The sequence below is a fragment of the Cottoperca gobio genome, chromosome 13, assembly GCF_900634415.1.
Source record: "Cottoperca gobio chromosome 13, fCotGob3.1, whole genome shotgun sequence".
Taxonomy (NCBI): domain Eukaryota; kingdom Metazoa; phylum Chordata; class Actinopteri; order Perciformes; family Bovichtidae; genus Cottoperca; species Cottoperca gobio.
The window spans coordinates 4,482,007-4,500,362 of record NC_041367.1 but is presented as its reverse complement, the minus strand read 5'-3'; the positions used below and the strand labels follow the sequence as shown (position 1 = coordinate 4,500,362).

General features: G+C 40.3%; 4 protein-coding genes across 6 annotated transcripts; all 4 read left to right on the top strand.

Annotated features, from left to right (window-relative positions):
• The first annotated feature begins 353 nt into the window (after window positions 1–353).
• Window positions 354–8,970, top strand: LOC115018308 (complement C1q and tumor necrosis factor-related protein 9-like). 3 transcript variants are annotated; one of them, XM_029447267.1, is made up of 5 exons: window positions 354–778; window positions 6,549–6,648; window positions 7,314–7,433; window positions 7,589–7,664; window positions 8,529–8,970. In XM_029447267.1, exons 4-5 carry the CDS (start codon window positions 7,622–7,624, stop codon window positions 8,921–8,923), a joined length of 438 nt encoding a protein of 145 aa, XP_029303127.1. In that variant the 5' UTR covers window positions 354–778; window positions 6,549–6,648; window positions 7,314–7,433; window positions 7,589–7,621; the 3' UTR covers window positions 8,924–8,970. The 3 variants fall into 3 exon arrangements, with proteins under 3 accessions (XP_029303127.1, XP_029303128.1, XP_029303126.1); XM_029447268.1 differs by lacking the exon at window positions 354–778 and adding an exon at window positions 2,138–2,273; XM_029447266.1 differs by lacking the exon at window positions 354–778 and having other exon boundaries at window positions 6,117–6,648.
• A 634-nt stretch (window positions 8,971–9,604) lies between these two features.
• On the top strand, window positions 9,605–12,398 carry polr2i (RNA polymerase II subunit I). Its single transcript, XM_029446612.1, has 6 exons — window positions 9,605–9,774; window positions 9,861–9,915; window positions 11,151–11,224; window positions 11,391–11,465; window positions 11,898–11,949; window positions 12,114–12,398. The coding sequence occupies exons 1-6, from the start codon at window positions 9,713–9,715 to the stop codon at window positions 12,174–12,176; spliced, it is 381 nt and encodes a 126-aa protein (XP_029302472.1). The 5' UTR covers window positions 9,605–9,712; the 3' UTR covers window positions 12,177–12,398.
• A 218-nt stretch (window positions 12,399–12,616) lies between these two features.
• On the top strand, window positions 12,617–14,393 carry pglyrp5 (peptidoglycan recognition protein 5). The gene is made up of 4 exons (XM_029446791.1): window positions 12,617–12,883; window positions 13,004–13,199; window positions 13,359–13,477; window positions 13,741–14,393. Exons 1-4 carry the CDS (start codon window positions 12,763–12,765, stop codon window positions 13,914–13,916), a joined length of 612 nt encoding a protein of 203 aa, XP_029302651.1. The 5' UTR covers window positions 12,617–12,762; the 3' UTR covers window positions 13,917–14,393.
• A 1,669-nt stretch (window positions 14,394–16,062) lies between these two features.
• Window positions 16,063–18,105, top strand: foxg1c (forkhead box G1c). The gene has a single exon (XM_029446808.1). The coding sequence runs from the start codon at window positions 16,222–16,224 to the stop codon at window positions 17,440–17,442; it is 1,221 nt and encodes a 406-aa protein (XP_029302668.1). The 5' UTR covers window positions 16,063–16,221; the 3' UTR covers window positions 17,443–18,105.
• Window positions 18,106–18,356: the final 251 nt, after the last annotated feature.

The window sequence follows — 18,356 nt, the reverse complement described above, 5'->3', positions numbered from 1 at the left end:
AAATCATTTCTAGGCCGTTGCTTATATTTGTGTATGTGGTTACTAAAAGACTCCACTAGGACTTTGGTTGATAATGCTTTCGTGTTTGCGAATGAGTAGGATATTCATGTGTTTGGCTGTTGTTAGGCTGTTCCTTGGGTGTTTCCCAGTGGATATACAGTCATATACTATAATATAATCACAAACACACACTTTTCCACCCAAAATGAAACGAGGCGCCATGGAAATGCTGACTCTGTGTGATCATCTGTTATTTGGTTGGTGGTGGCCATGCAGTACGAGTTTCTCAGCTGCACAAACACTCATTCCCCCTCGAACATTTAGAGAAGTGGGTATGAAAGTGCTGACTCTGTGATAATCTACTGTAGCTGCTGTTTCCCTTTGAAAATAGTTGTTGATTACATTTAAGGTTTTCTATATTTGTGATTTCTGGAACCTCAGGAATAACTTGTCCAACTCACCAATAAGTGTCAAGCCTTGCTGCTGGTTCAGTATAACCGACGTCTCCTCTTCCTCCTCCTCTTCTCCCCAGTCTGCGATGTTGGCTGGGGGGATGCACTGCTCCAAGAACAAGTCCTCCTCGTCCTCCTCCATGTCAATGTTCTCGGGAGGCCAGCGCAGCTCTCCGCTCTCCACCTCGCTCACCTCCGTGGGTTCCACAACGATGGAGGGGAGACGCTCCTTCTCACGGTTGTGGTCCAGGCTGTTCAAGGTGGTCACTGGTCCCAGGACAACCTCAACAGGGTCAGGGAAGATCTAGAGGAGAAGGGGGTCGAAAGTAAGTTCAGTTTGAAGCAAAATACTTCTGGGCTAGCAGACTCTTTATATCTGCGTTAGTTTTAATAGTTAAAAGCAGGTTTGTTGAGCAGATTCGACCACTCATACTCGCTAATCCTACATTTCTCTCTCTCTCTCTCTCTCTCTCTCTCTCACACACACACACACACCTACGCAAGGTCTGGACCATGGATGTTGTGTACTTATTGTGTCCCATGGTTTTTAATCAGCATTTGTGTCTTTAGTGTCTAGCATGTTGTTACAAACCTGTTTTAAAATGATAAAAGGAACATGAGATTGACATTTCATCTGAAGCTATTGAATTATCTTTCTCTATTGTGTTGCAACACAAGTCCAGTAACAGTTTGGTAAATGGATCATACCTGGAATGGCAATCTTTGGTCCTTCCTTTGCATGTCTTCACAGTTTGGATCTCCACTCAACTCTTCCATGTATCTGCAGAGGAAACAAAGGCATAATGAGACGAGAACAGACGCTAAAAACAAAGGAAAGGAAGCCTGCGTTTGTTAATATTTCATTCTTTTAGAAACAAAGGTCTCCCATAGCTTGTCAAAAACGTCCCTTTCCAACAAAACCACTTCTATCCTCTACTCCATATACTATTTGCACATACTTATATCTTTAAACGTCAGATGAAGGATGTTTGCCACGTAGAAACGGTATAAAACTTCAGTGACTGACAGCTAACATGGAAAACTACCAAAGGAAATTCAGCCAACGAACTGCTCACATGGCCTTGTTTCTCTGTTGTCTCTAAGCCTCCCACAGCGCAGCAGAGGTCCACAGTTGGTCAGTGGCATTGGATGAAATCACTCTATCCGGTTTTCTATGAAATAACATCATCATCCCTCCCCCTTCAGATTAGTGCAATATAGGATTTGATACCAAAATGGATTATTTCCTCTGTCGCTCAAATTTTGTTGGCAGAACAAATGTTTTGGCTCTGTCCGCTCTGACGAAGGCCGGTGAGCCTTAGAAGCCAACGCTTAAAAAGACCTCTATGTCATCTCTTTGTACCATTTGATGTGAAAAACACCAAAACTCTCCTCTGTTTTCTTTTAGCCAAGCCCTGATCATGTGACCGTTAACCAATTGTATCTACAGTATCTGTAAAGTAGTCACTTGTTTCAGTTACATGCATGAGCCGGTGTCCACATCTAACGTCAATCTGTTTATGGTCTCCAGAAAAGCCGACGGGGGATTAGGAAGGACTGAGGTTCTGTCTGAATCCTCTTTTTATCCCTCTCTCCTTTTCTCTCTATGTCTTAGTCTGTCCTCAAGTACCAATCATGGTTTGTTGTCATTCAGAGGCCTGGTGTAATGAAACAGTCTTGTAAATCTTGCTTACTCTTTAATGAAATTCCAACTGAGAGACAGACCTAATCTCTAGTGCTTCTGTTTTTAGACCGTGCGTCGTGTACTTTTTGTTATTGGCTAAGAGTAGCACCCGTTACTTCATACGTCAAACTAAGGAGGTAAGGAAGTGAACAAACTATTTTGAAAGAGCTTGTGAATTCTTTTCCTGAAAATGTACTGAGATATTTTGGTAGAGAATAAGAGGATGTCACGCAAGAAAAGGGTTTAGAAATACAGCAGATTCACTCATGTCAGTATGTATGTAGGCTACGCTGCAAACAAGGGACATGAACACTGAGGAGCAAAAACATACAAGCATGGTTAAATGTTAATGAAGTAAAGGAGATAAGATGGTTTGAAAAAGTCTGTTTCACAACACAATATGCAGTAGTAGCGTAATATAATGTATTTTCAGGTCAAAACTATATCGTACTGTTGATTAACGCTTATATTAGCATGCTAACACAGTTAGATAGGGTGACCACATCAAACATCAACATGCTAGCATTAGCACTTTGAGCAAGTTAACATGCTAGCATTAGCACTGTGAGCATGTTAACATGCTAGCATTAGCACTGTGAGCATGTTAACATGCTAGCATTAGCACTGTGAGCATGTTAGCATGCCAACATTAGCATTTACCTGAAAGCCAAAGTGCAGCCTCACAAAGCTGCTAGCTTGACTTCAGACTCTTAGTCTTGCTCTAAGCACTTGAACCTTTTAAACTTGAACCTTTTTTATTTTACTTATACACACTGTAGTACAGAAAGAACATTTACTTACTGTATCAATTAGTACTTTCTCTCTCACTTTCTGAATTAGTTTTAAAGTGACAGATTTCAGGCTTAGTGTCCCCATCAACATGCTTATAGTTCAAAGTATGATATGACAAATGAAGAAACACTGAGCCAGTTTGCAGAACCGGCAAAACAAGGACGCCCTGTTCTCGTCTAAATAGGATCAGCTTTGGGTGGATGCTATTATTTTTGACCCACTTGTGAATGTGTGCAGCACTACAATTCAATTTCTGATATTCTGTCGCTGACAACTGTGTCACGCTAAGCTGTTTGTGTGCCACCTGGGATGGAAACTTTCGGCAGCTATTATGATGAAGAAGCTTAACCTCCATGTAATCCCTCTCATGAACACTCACTTTGAACACCTGCACGTTTTAACTCGGTCAACAATCAGTGTGTGTTTGTGCAGTGTGTTTCGCATGCCACGGGTTCAAACATGCAGTAATAACATTATTTAAAAAAATGTTATTAACAGAAATAATAATTATAATTTAAAGGTTATTGAAGATATAGAGCTTAATTAAATGTTGGAAAAAAATTAAAAAGCAATCTTAATTTGGATGCCTCTACATGCTGACCTGAGTTCTCCCTAAGATGGTTAGTGTGACCAGGAAGAGGAAAATATTGCAGAACTGAGAAGATTGTGTCAATAAACTAGATAGGAAACTAACTGGTAAGCATTTCCTTTGATTTGCGTATGACTTTCTCATTTCAGTATTATAAACTACTGGACTTTTTGTATTTCTACAGTCACATTCTCGTCCAGACAGAAATAGGCCACAAACTGTAAAGAATTGCTTTAGATGTTTCTTGCAACAAGCTGTTCATATGCAATGGATGAATGTCCCATTATTGCAGGCCATGAGAGTTTTCTGTTTCATCACAACTGTTTTAAACTTCTTGAGCATCACCAGTGAGTCATGACATGATTTAAACATATGCCCAGGATTAAAGAAAACCTTCGAATTTGGGCTTGAAAGCTCCAGAACACCAACTTAAAGGACCATGAAGTGAGATTGTTTTTGCCAACAACTTTCAAACTCAAGTTTTAAGCCAACATGGATGAAAAGTCCCTAAAGAGGTTAGAAGAAATGTTAACATCTACAACTTAGTCAGAACAGCTACTAGTTGGATCTTGTGGTGGATGTGTGGTAGATTTTCTACTTTGATGGGGATTCGCACGTGTAGGTTGAATGAAACTCATCTCTTTCTGTTTAATCTGATTTTATCTTGATTCTGCTGAGCTCCACTACTGAGACCGAAAGTTTTGCTGTACCCAGTTATGTCATGTTGAGTAGATAAAGGGGAACTCCCTTGATAAAAAAAACATAGTTCTTGTTAGTTAGTGTGAATGATATCTGTGCCTGAATAATGCACACACAAGCTTCAGCAGCCTCTTACCGCTCACTTGCAGTCAGGCAGACTTCTTCTCCGTCTTGGCACAGATGCACAGTGGTGAAGCCTGATGGCTCCTCCACAATGAGCACAGGTGACACGAGAGGGGTTGCAGGAGGAGGTGAGCAGCTCCCACCGCATTCCCCGTCTGCAGAGCCCTCAGCGAGGCTTTTGGCCTCCAGGGCGAAGCCTGGACGGGGGGGTTCCTGAACCCTCAGGTGTCCCGGAGGTTTAGCAGAGGATCAGGAGGTGGATGTGTGCCTGGTTGTCGTTCAGGACAGCACCTGTCACACTTGTCCAGGTCCGTGCTGAGTCCGTCTGCTAGTCCAAACCCTACATGTGTTCCCTTGTCTCCCGTATACAACTTCCTTCCTCATGTCTCTCTCAATATCCCTCCCTGTCCCACCCCACCACCAGGCTTTGGGGAGGAGCTGGATTAACGTCTCTTTCGATTACAGAGGCTGGATGGGTTACGTCAGCCAAGCTTGACAGTCCCCTCTGATGAGTTGGCACACTGGGATGCTGGTGCATCTGTAAAGAAACACATAAATGACACGCAGATGGCACATTGCCCCACTGCTGATGTACGCTAAAGTAGGAGCATAACTGCTCACAAAATGGACAAGGAGAAATGTTTAGATCTCTACCCCATCCTGTCTGTTTATTGATCCACCATGTCTCTCTCTCTCTCTCTCTCTCTCTCTCTCTCTCTGTCTCTCTCTCTCTCCCTCTCTCTCTCTCTCTCTCTCTCTCTCTCTCTCTCTCTCTCTCTCTCTCTCTCTCTGTCTCTGTCTCTCGCTCCCTCTCTCTCTCAAACTGTGTTTGCCGCTCCATCAGTGGATTTAGATTTGGACGATTCATGGAATTAGCCCAGGGATCAAGGGCTCAGGGGTGGGGGGGTTTGGGATATATATATATAACAGGCTCCAACTATTGCTAAACAGACAGAGCGCTGCTAGCAGCAGTGTAATCCCCTCTGTAGGCTCAGTCAGTAAGCTATATATGGAACAAGGTAGTGACGGAGCCAGTGCAACATGAACTGACTGCAGAACTATGAAAATTCTGAAAGCATCTTCAAAATAATGTTCATGTGTAAATATTCTGCAATAAATTTTGGAAGGTGCAGGAAAATGAATAAGACCGATTGAATCTGCATGAAACGCCAACATATTTCAATTGTACACACTCAAAAGATATATAGGTTGAGTCAAATGCAGTTTTCTTTAGGATCCACACTATAAAAAAACTTATTATGGACAAAAATCCAGAACAACACAAAGTGTAATCTCTTTTATTTTCTCTTCAGTGTAAGGGTATGTTTTCAGTCCAATCTTTGTAACAATTACAAACAACAACCATCGATTGATTGGTTGGTTGGTTGATTGAATGATTGATTGATTGATTGATTGGTTGATTGATTGGATGATTGATTGATTGATTGATTGGTTGAATGATTGAATGATTGATTGAATGATTCATTGATTCATTGGTTGATTGATTGAATGATTGATTGGTTGGTTGATTGATTGAATGATTAATTGAATGATTGATTGATTGGTTGACTGATTGATTGATTGATTGAATGATTGATTGATTGGATGATTGATTAATTGATTGGTTGACTGATTGATTGATTGAATGATTGATTGATTGGATGATTGATTAATTGATTGGTTGAATGATTGAATGATTGAATGATTGAATGATTAATTGAATGATTCATTGGTTGATTGATTGAATGATTGATTGGTTGATTGATTGATTGAATGAATGATTGAATGATTAATTGATTGGTTGATTGATTGGTTGATTGATTTATTGAATGATTGATTGATTGGATGATTGATTAATTGATTGGTTGATTGATTGATTGTTTGATTGATAGAATTAGAAAGATACTTAATGTTTTTCAAACGCCTCCAAGCTTTTTAAAAGAGAAGCATTCTGCAAACCAAAAAAACGCTACACTACACTACATTACACTAGTCTTCCAAATAAATGTATGAGGAGACGTGTTGTGGGTGAAATGTGTTGAATTATGTTGTGTGACTATGAATTAATTAACTGATGTAATAAATAGTTTTCACTATGTTGTTTGTTTTTGATATATTTGTGTTTATTCTTGTACCAGAAAAAACATTGATCACTGGAAGGTATTACTTAATACTTTCCCTAAAAATTTACCTTTTGTTGCATCAGCAGGTGAAACTCTGCAAACCAGAAAAACATCCTCGCACTTGTCTTCCTGTTTTTCAACTGACAATAAGACAACAAGAAAAAAGATCAACTTAAATAACTGAAAGTATGTTTGCATATTTTTTATATCTACATATCACGCCATCCTCAGTCTTCATCATGTCACATGACAACTCCTCTACACACGCTAAATGCTTTTTATTCATTTATTTTGGATGCATTAATCAAACAGCAATCATGATGTGAAACATGTCCACATCCATACACACATTTGGCTTTGTTGCATGTGCAACTTCGGACAATCTTTGACAGACTTTGACACGTTTAAGCGGTGGTCACAGACAGGTGCTTCGGCTGCTCTGCGGCTCTCCTGCACTGTGGTGCTGTGTCACCGCTGGGCTGTGGTGCTGTGTCACCGCTGGGCTGTGGTGCTGTGTCACCGCTGGGCTGTGGTGCTGTGTCACCGCTGGGCTGTGGTGCTGTGTCACCGCTGGGCTGTGGTGCTGTGTCACCGCTGGGCTGTGATGCTGTGTCACCGCTGGGCTGTGGTGCTGTGTCACCGCTGGGCTGTGGTGCTGTGTCACCGCTGGGCTGTGATGCTGTGTCACCGCTGGGCTGTGGTGCTGTGTCACCGCTGGGCTGTGGTGCTGTGTCACTGCTGGGCTGTGGCTTCAAACGACCTCGCTGCTGGGACCCAGCCTACTGCAAGAGCACAGAACCAGGCCATCACCATGCATTTATTATGTGACCTGATTACCTGATTCTGTTCAGCTATCTGGCCTCCAGCTGGGACATTCCTGTCTCTCCCCAGCAGCCGGCCCCTAACCACACCCCACTGCCACACCTGCTATCGCCATATTGTAGGTGAGAAGGTAAGAAGACAGGTGACAGGTAAGAAGCTCTGTGCTCCCAAGTTACTTTCATTTATGCTAGAATTAGCACGCAATGTTGCATGTTTTGCATTAATTAGAAAAATGTGGAGAGAGTAAAATGTCATTTACTGCTGAAATCTGATATTGTGGGGTAATCATTATTTATTTTTACAGACGTACACCACGACTTCACCAGAAGTTTTAGTCATGGATTATGAACCGGGCCGAGGAGACGGCCTTCCTCCATCAGGTATAAAAACAAACATTTTGAACGTTATGATTATTATATTATTATATCTGCCAACATTTCATACACTCACTTTATATTTAGAGAGAGTCAGACAAACTCTCGAAGAGTCTACAGGTATACAGGCAGTGGCCCCCCCTGCTGGGTGCTTTGTGCGCTTATGTGCATCATTACACAACGGGGTGAGATATATTTCACCAAATCAATAAAATACTTTTGGTTTGCACTATACTGCCATGTATGGTAAGGGGTTGTTCAAAAAACTATTAGGGAGAAGGAGTGTTAGTAACGAGGGAGGATTGTGTGTTTTCTGAAGGAAGGAGGATCTTTAAAGATTTCATTTCATCTTTCAAGAGAGCACATCATTTGCCACTATCCTACAGCAGCTTTATTCTGCAGCTTAACAAAAATCTGAGCTTCATTAAAGTAAAATGTGTAAAAACAATGTAAATTAGTCATGTAAAGTGATGCTCTTGTCTCATTATGTGCATCTTGTTTGCCATAATTAATAGTATTGTTGATTGGTGGCTATGTCATTAATGGATTATGGTTTAAAATCTACACCACCTTCAATTATTTAAAAGAAAAATGACTTGTAGGCCTACTAACAATGCAGCCTGGTCTCCTAAAAATGTTGTTTCCATACAATGAAAACTGCATGTGGATCCCACCACCCCAATCCTTGTCATACTCTACCTACCTGTCTGTATATCTACCTAACCTGCAAGCAACATTTCTCCTGACAGGGGATTGATTGCAACCCTGACTGCACATTTCTAAGATGTTGTTGCTCTTTGTGACACAAACCAGGTTTAGTTTTACAACATTGTAGCCTTGCTCTAATTATCATGATGTCGCCCACTCTAGTCACTGTAGCCTTCACAGCCAAGCTGCATGTCGATGACAGCTACCCCTGTCACTCTGGAGTCCTGAAGTTCACCACTGTGCTGGTCAACGAGGGAGGAGGCTACAGTCCCGGCACCGGCATCTTCACCTGCCCCGTGGATGGCTTCTATCACTTCACTATGCATGTGTCTGTGTATGGGCGGGGACAGTGTGCTATATTCAAAAATGGAGATAAAGTAGTGTCTCTGTATCACACCTCTCTGCCTGATAAGTGTAGCCAAGTGGCCAGTATGAGCAGTGTGGTCAAACTGACTGCAAAAGATGAGGTCTGGGTGAATGTCTGGGGGCCTGGCAGAAACGACATCTTTGCAACAGAAGATAATGACACTGTGTTTGTTGGGGTTCGTTTGGGTTAATGACATTAGTATCCAAGCATCAATAAAGTGTTTGAAGAATGAACACACCGGGAGCACTTCAGTGTATTTATTATTGGATGAAGTTTGTTGCTTTTGCATCAATAATGTTAATGCTTTACTCGAATTAACTTTGATTTTCATTTGCTACATTACAATAATAATATGATACTGCAGTGGTGAAATGTAACTAAGTGCATTTACTTAAGTAGTATAGCTAACATTTTGAGGTACTTTACTTGAGTACTTCCATTTTAATGCTAATACATAATTCTACACTCAGTCTCAGAGGTCAATCTTGTACTTTATACTCTACTGCATTTATCAGATTGAGATTATTAATTAACAAAATATAAATCAACTAATAAATTCCATTGTATACTCACTGACTATTCATTGAAGTGATGAACACATGAATGCATCAATAATTATAATATAAAGAGTACTTTTACTTTTTGTACTTTTAATATATTTTGATTCTAACCTGAAGTTAAAGTAATTAAGTTTTGCATTACTTGTAACCGAGTATTTCTACGCTGTAGTATTATTACATTTATTTTAAATAAAACATCTGAATACTTCTTCCACCTCTGACTTTATGGAAATTAAAAAGATAGTTCAGTCTTCCCACCGCTAGAGGCGCTGTCTCAGAAACCATCACGTTTATTACTACACGCATGCGCAGACGGTCTGTTTTCAAACTAGTGGAAGTAGCCATCGCGGGGGTAAAAGAAGTGAAGGAGCAGCGCGTTTATTATTTGTCGCGTTTAGCTTCAACATATAGTTTTTCCAATGGATTTGGAAACTGGAACATACGAACCAGGATTTGTTGGGATTCGGTTTTGTCAAGAATGGTGAGTTTGTGGCCCAATAGACGTTAGATAAGTTGCACGAGCTAGCTAACGTGCTAAATCTAAACGCATGTTAATTTGTTTTCCAGTAACAACATGTTATACCCTAAAGAAGACAAGGAGAACCGTATCCTGCTTTATGCGGTAAGTTTCTGGTTCATAGTTACCAACCCTTGATGTAGTATAGTGTGTATATATATATATATATAATATAAATGTGTATATATATGGTATATGTGTAACCTCAGGACAATGTTTGACATATCACTCGAGTTTAGTTTACCTGGGGAGTAAAACAACAGAGTGAGCAGTGTTTTTAAAGTAGTGTTGAAATCACAAACAGCATGAAAGTATGAACAAATAACAACAAATATCTATAAAGGTTCAAATGTTTCCTTCCTATCGAAGTTTGCTCATGCCTCAATTTGAGTCAGTGAAGGTCAAAGGTCAAAAACAGTAATAAACAATAATAATCCAACAAACAAAAACAGTAATAAACAATAATAGTACAACAAACAAGAACAGTAATAAACAATAATAGTACAACAAACAAGAACAGTAATAAACAATAATAATCCAACAAACAAGAACAGTAATAAACAATAATAATACAACAAACAAGAACAGTAATAAACAATAATAATCCAACAAACAAAAACAGTAATAAACAATAATAGTACAACAAACAAGAACAGTAATAAACAATAATAGTACAACAAACAAGAACAGTAATAAACAATAATAATCCAACAAACAAGAACAGTAATAAACAATAATAATCCAACAAACAAGAACTCTACATTGAAGGCTTGTTGCAGTACAGGAAAAAATGTTAATTAAATCCCACATTTCAAAAACAAGTTACAAAGTGCTTTCAAAAATATTAAAAACCCAGAAGCAGCAACAATAAAAAGGTAATACATGAGGTAACAAATACAACTAAACACACCAACAAATAGAGATACAATTAACAACAGATCAAAACTTTACATATCAGTTTGTGCTGGAAAATTCTATTTAAAAAAGGGAGTGATTCACTTAAAGGTCTGTTTATAAAAGTGTGTTAAGATATAAGAAAAACAAACAAGAGAAATACAATTAGAATTGATTTTCAAGAGAAATTAATAAGGAAAAAGTGTTTTTAAGAGACATTTTCAGGAGCCAATCCCAAATGTGCTTTAAGAGTTTTTAAAATCAATTCTAAAACATACAGGTAACCAGTGTAGAGAGGCTAAAATGGGCATTATTTTGAACTATATATACATATATATATTATATATGCTGTATGTAGTCTAGTTTTTAGGAAAGCAGTGAGCTTAAATGTCCGTTGTATTCTTATTATAGTTGCTGAATGTGTTTTTATTGAAAACAACCCACAGTGCAGGAACTGTGACTACCAACAAGAGGCAGACAACAGCTGCATCTACGTCAACAAGATCACCCACGAGGTTGAGTAAGTAAAAAATAGTTTAACTTTTTAGTTTCTTATGTTGCATAAAGGGACTACAACTGCATGTCGTTGTGCCACCGTGTGTTGTGCCACAGTGCCACTGCCACATGTATAATGTCACTTGAATCGTTGTTAGTTCATCCAGCAACCTGCTTGTGTCTTTCTCCAGTGAGTTGACACAAATCATCGCTGATGTGTCTCAGGATCCAACACTACCTAGGACAGAGGATCACCCCTGTCCCAAGTAAGTCCTTCCATAATAAGTCGACCTCACTCATTCTCTCTGGAGACCAATAATTGTTTTGGGGGATTTCTTTTCCCACAAGAGAGCAGAAAGTTGGCGCCTAAATTCTTAATTCAACAAGCTTTTATAAACCTCATCATTTCTGATGCACTAACAAACAATGACCAAAGTAAAGTCCTCATTCTCTCCAACATAAGCTGAATATTGACCTGCCATGTTCTGAGAATAACACTGTATCTTTACTTACTGGATGATCGACTCTTCAGCAGCCACATGTTTACTTCCACCTTGAACGGAGCAGGTAGCCGTTCAACTAGTTTCTGTCTGTGCACAGATTTACAACTTGAACTGATTGTGAAACGAGGCGTTGACATTGAGCGGCTGTGTTTTGTATAGATTTTCTAACCGTGCTTGCATCATGTCTCTTCCCAGATGCGGTCACAAGGAGGCAGTGTTCTTCCAGTCTCACAGTATGAAGGCTGAGGTAATGAAAACACATAATGCATGATCTGTAGTCTCAATATGTTTGTCTAGGAATACGTCTACTAGCTTTTTGTGGTCAGTGACACTGTATCCTTTCGTCCTCACATCTTTAGTTTGGCTTTTTAAGAACTTAATAGACCTAATATGATCTGTTCCTCCTGACAGGATGCAATGAGACTGTACTACGTCTGCACGGCGCCTCACTGTGGACACAGATGGACAGAGTAAAGCTGGAGATAATGAAAAGGTCCAACAGTTCATGAAAAGCTGCAGCTCAGAGAGTTCTTCTTCTTTAACTCTTACTGTGCAGTTTGCTGTCAAACCGCTGAACTGCCGTGGATGTTATCTTGCTTTGATGACACCATCTTGTGAATATAATGTATTAATACTTTTTTTTATAGAAGTTGTCATTTTTAAATGTGTTTTGTTAGATTAAAAGAATCAATTGTTTCAAATGTCTCTTGAGTTTTTAATGAAAACATGTTGCACATACTTGTTATTATTGACATTAGCAGACACGCCCGTGCTTTTGGCAGCATGGACACTTAATGAGCCTCTTCTTGTTTCCTCTCACTGTAAAACCAAACACGCTGCATAATAATGCAAAACAGATTCCTCTCAAAACTCTCATGACTAAACATAATATCTGAAGCATTAATGCCTCATTTTTGGGGAAATATTGCCACTATGTAGAATATTTACGTTGCCGGCTCAACTTCCTCCTTTTTTATTGCAAAGAAACCTGTTGATCAACTGTAGATTATTACTCAGCCAGTTGGAATATGACTTATGTGCTCAGGCGACGCATGAAACAATGAGAAACGAGGAAGGTGTACTTCCCGTGACCACGCCTCCAGACACCGGTTCCTTGATAAGGCGGCTGCACGGTCTGCTGAAGTCAAACGCATCTGTGTACAGAAGTATGGCGCAAACAGGTATGACCGCAAACAGCCTTACACTTCACTAATTACAATCGTGTTGCATTATTATTATTATTATTATTATTATGGCATAAGCCAACTTGTTTTTAAATATGCTTTTTATTGTCTTTTCAGTGAATATTGTTTCCAGGCAGCAGTGGGGAGCAGTTCCCCCTAAATCAAGAGAGACTTTGAAAGGCCCTGCCCAGAAGGTTATCATACACCACACCGACCTCCCAAGGTGCAAAGACCAGAGCGAGTGTATGAAGCGCCTTGTCAGCATTCAAAGAGGGCACATGACAGACAGAGGCTTCGATGACATTGGATACAAGTGAGTGTCCTTCACTGCTCTAACAGTGCCGGCGAAGTGACGAGTGATGTTTATGTAGTGCATGTACAATGTGGACATTTAATTACGTATCCCTTCTAACGACCTTCTGCTAGTTTTCAATGCTAAAGGATCCTCAAGCGTACTTTCTGTGCGTTGCAGTTTTCTTGCCGGAGAAGACGGTACCGTGTACGAGGGCCGTGGCTGGGGCGTGGTGGGAGCACATACTAAAGGCAACAATCATGACTCACTGGGGGTTGCCTTCATGGGAAATTTCCAAAGTAGGTGTCCTTAAGTTTTAGCATTGTGCAACAATAAGACACGGTTCCCACAGGGTCTTGAAATCCTTGAAAGTTGCTTGAATTTATATATTTTGTGCAAGTTCCTTTACTTGGTTCTTTAACTCATGACTCATTGTTCTTAAAATGTTCAGTGTTGTAACATTAATTAACCTTGATCTGTGTCTGAAGCTATACCGTCTCGGGTCCTTGGGTTTGAGAGAATTGAGCCTGGAATTTGAAGTTTCTTCCTTTTTTGATTTCAGATGACATGCCAAGCACAGAGGCAATGTCGTCAGTCAAACAGCTGCTGCAGACTGGAGTCTGTGACGGCTTTGTATGCCCAAAGTTTGCCTTGTTCGGACACAGAGATCTGGGAAACACCGATTGTCCAGGAGAAAAACTGTATGCTGCGCTCTCACAACTGAAGTGTTCCACATAAAGCTCGTTATTATAATATAATTAATATGTTTGAACATTTGTCAAAATAACAATCAAATATTAACAATGTGGGCAATACATTGTACTTATGAATACTGTGCTTGATATTGTTATTAGTGGGTCGTGGTGTAAGATTGAACCTCTTCTGTTATTATGCTACAGGTATTTTGGGAAAGAAATACCGTATTATCAGCAACATTATGATTATTTAATACATTTTTTACTAAGGTGAGGAGTTGTCCTTTTGCCTCTCCAACAGAGGACAGGGTTAGCCACAGAGAAGAGCATTCTGCGTTGATATAAATAATGATAAAATATAATGTACTGTATAAAGGCCTAGACATTGTGCTGTGTTTCCATGCATATGGTTCAGGGTGCTACTGTAAACAACACAATAAAAATATTCAACAGAGAAAAAGAAGAGGATTACAAGTGTTGAGACAACAATGCGTGCTTTCTGCACAGCCTGAAACATTCCCAACAAGTGCTCACTTGTGCAGCAAAGGGATTATAGAGGGAGGCTCCTCTCAAGCTGACAAAGAGACGGTATAATGGTAACAGGTTATACGTGCAGTTCCGGTCGTCATGTCTGATGTCTGGCATATGAACTGTAAAACACCCGGCAGAACAGTTGTCTTTAATCGTTATTAATAGTCGTGGCGTTGCTTTAGTGGCCAGTCATTAGCTGTTAATTAATATGTCAGTTTATTTCCGGGTCTTTTAAATAAGATTAAATGGATTTCTTTCTTTCTATGAGCTGCCACCTATTTATCTTCTATTTATCTAATAAAAGGGAACTTTTATTTACATTGAAAGCCTTTTTATGGTATTTTTAATTTACCATAAAGTCTGAGAAATGTCCCTTTTTAATGCTTCTGCCCATTTCCTTAACACGTGCTGTTCTTTACCGGTCAAAATGAATGAAAAACCGGAAATAATATAAACTCATAGTTATCTGCTTCCACGTGCCGTCCGTGCAGCAGGACACCTGACGTAGTATGAATTTGGAAATGCACAAAAATATATATTTACTTACAGTCGCTCGTGCAATGCTGCTCAGCTTTCTCTCAACTGTTTCACTGTTGTACCTTCAGCAGCTTCAGCAGACTGGTCAGCAGCATCACTACATAACACAAGTACAACATAAATCTGTGTGGTGACCTTTAAACCAATGCCGTCACACATGGAACATTATAAACACGAGACCCTGACTTGACTCCACCTCAGGCCATGCTTCACTCTCTTCTGGCTGGATCCTTTATGAGAACAAGCCTGGGGGGGCGTCGTAGTGTCGACACAACCTGAGTGTGTAGTTTGTACTGTAGTGACACTGACTGCGTCATGAACTGTTGAAGTCTTTTTATTTACTGCGCCTTCAGGAAGACAATAAAACATTATCCAGCAGGCTGTTTTAACATGCGTTATTAACACCTGATGGGCTGAATCACTGTCTTCATGTGGGAACCCTTTCTCTACCTCTCACACACACACACACACACACTCATTGTAATCATGAATACACTTTATTATATGGTGTGGAAAGGCCCTTTAAAATAATAATAAAAACTGAAGTTAATCAAGTAATGCCAAAATATTGAGACTTGTTGCAGTAACATGTTTAGAAATAAGTGGATTTATCTTGCCCTTTTTTCTCAGAGATGTTACCCAACATGCATCGCTCTACTGCGTTTCACTCAGTGATTGTTTAAGCACCGACAAGATCAGAGGCATTTTGCCAAATCACGGTGTCAGCAAAGGTGCGACGAGGCCAGCCCAGAGGGCAAGGCGCGTGCGGGAGCCGGGTTGAGTTTCACGGAAGTGTTATAATTGATCCCGCGTGTTCACCGATCAGTCACACAGATTGACAGCATTTCATCCCGGGTTCAAACGTCTCTTGGTTTTGGCTCCAATATTATTGAGTTGATTTGGATTTTTTTAAATGAAGACCCAAAAGTAAAATAAAACAATAAAACATTGAGTCACATGAGGCTTTTTGAAAGTGATTATTCTGTCAAATTAGGTGTTCTGTTTTCTAAAATGAGGATCCAGTCCTTTTAGAGTAGGCTGGATCATGCCCAAATTACGCCCCCAAATGTGTCAATTTTAGATCCAGTAACAAAGCACTACTTTTTGTAGGTAACGAGCTCCTGTGATCATGCGCATTTGTTGTCACGCTGTCTGGCCAACGCGTCTTTGGCTCCTCACCACTTTGAATCAGTGCATTTTTGCTCTGTGGGTTCAGTGGCGCGCTCTGCTCTGATCACCGGACGCCTTTGACGATTTTAGTCGTGACTTTAACTTTTAAGATGCAGGACTTGGACACTTCAAACCGAGTTTTCCACAAGTCCTCATTCAGCATCAGCAGCCTGTTGTTGAGACGAGAGGGAGTGATGGGGGACCAGGAGTCTCCTTCTCCGTCCCAGAAACTGCGCTCTGCACATCCAAAGAAATCCTGTCAAGTGGAAAACTTTGACAGTGAAAAGAATTGCGAAAACCCTAAAATGTGCAATAAAGCAGAAACCAAACCGGTGACTGCAAATGGAAAACGGGAGGAAAATAAGGGAGATTCAAAGAAAAGCGGGGGAGCAGAAGAAACCATTAAACCCGAGAAACCTCCTTTCAGTTATAACGCGCTCATCATGATGGCGATCCGTCAGAGCGCGGAACGACGGCTCACACTCAACGGCATCTATGAGTTTATCATGGACAACTTTCCATACTACCGACAGAACAGACAAGGATGGCAAAATTCAATCAGGCACAACTTGAGTCTGAATAAGTGTTTCGTTAAAGTGCCGCGCCACTATGATGATCCGGGTAAAGGAAACTACTGGATGCTGGACCCCTGCAGTGAGGACGTCTTCATAGGTGGCACATCAGGGAAACTCCGGCGCAGGGCAGCAGCTGGCTCCAGGACCAAGCTTGCACTAAAAAGGGGAGGAGGTCGTCTGATGTCGTCCAGCACTGCAACCAGCGTGACCTTAGCCGCAGCAGGTTCGTTTTACTGGCCGGTGCCACCGTTCCTACCTCTCCAAACACCAGTGCGCACCCACCTTGGCACAGGGACTTATCTGAGCGCTCACCCCCGATTCCCAAACCACGCCACATCGATGGTTTCGCAGAGGTCCCGGTTGAGTGCAACAAGTGCTTCAGACGCCGACCGGTTCATGCAGACGCACCAGGAGATGTCTTACATCGGACTCAGTTGCGCGCAATCCCGACGCCATCAGATTGGCACCGCCTGCACCGCTTTCTCCACATCCATCCCTGCATGCACCCTGCCGCTGTCGGATCCATACTCTTTTAACATGATCTCCGGACAAGCCAGCTACTTTTACTCTCACCAAATACCATGTACCGCAACGTTCAGTCCGTGCCAAGAGGAGTGCGCTACGTCCAAGACGTCTCCAGGACTATTTTCATCCAAGAACGGCCACTCAGACCTCGGGGGCTTCTGTAATGACTTTCAAAATTACTGCCCTCAAGTCAGTTCAAGCCCTCTTTCGTCTTGGAATATAGATAAATAGAGTAACAGTCATAGTACTCAATGTCGAAGATTTAAAACGTTGCTTTAGAATTTAGATTAACAAAGTTGGTAAATAAAAGGCCAGCACATCCTAGAGTACCTGCAGAGTGGAATTTATTGAGTTTATGAAAAATATCCCGCAACATTTCCCCAATATTTGTTTTACAGTAAAACATAATGTATATCTAAACTGAACCGGGAAATGTGTTTCACCAGACTAAACAAATGTTTCTTTTGACGCACACCATTTCCAAAAATGTGCAAAAACATGCTTTTGCGCATTGGTTATTTTTTAAACACATCCATGTAACCAGGAAAGTCAAGTTATAAAAATGTTTTATGTCATTAATGGCCACTTGGTCTTCATCTGTAAACTGAAACTAGGCTATATTCCTGTTTTGGGAAACAATTGCTCTCCACTTAGTTAACTTTTCTCATGAATCTTTCCCAGATATGTGTATGCACTTGCCAGTATAGGAATTGAAGTGATGTTTGCGCGCATGTCACTGTTTGAGGCCTAATGCCATCATCTGAAATGATCTGCAAAATACCGAAAAATGTCATTTAAAAAATGAAATAAAATATCAACGAAATGATCCTTCTGTCTGAAGTCAATCATTTGTCAGCATGTTAACTGAGATCTTCATTTATTATTTTTTATTAAAGTAGGCTATTTAAATTATTTTTGGTGGAAGGATGTGTCATCGTTTTAAAAAAATAGACAAGTAAACAGTGTGAGTGCAAAGAAATATTATTTTGCTGCATTTATTGTGTTCAATTTCGTTGTTGTTGCAACAAAAAAAAACGAGATTCTAATTCGCCTGCATGTAATTAAACGATAAATAATGTATTTTTAATTGTGTTTCATTTTCACATCATTAAAACTACTGTTGTTAAATGTTTCACTCTGGAGAC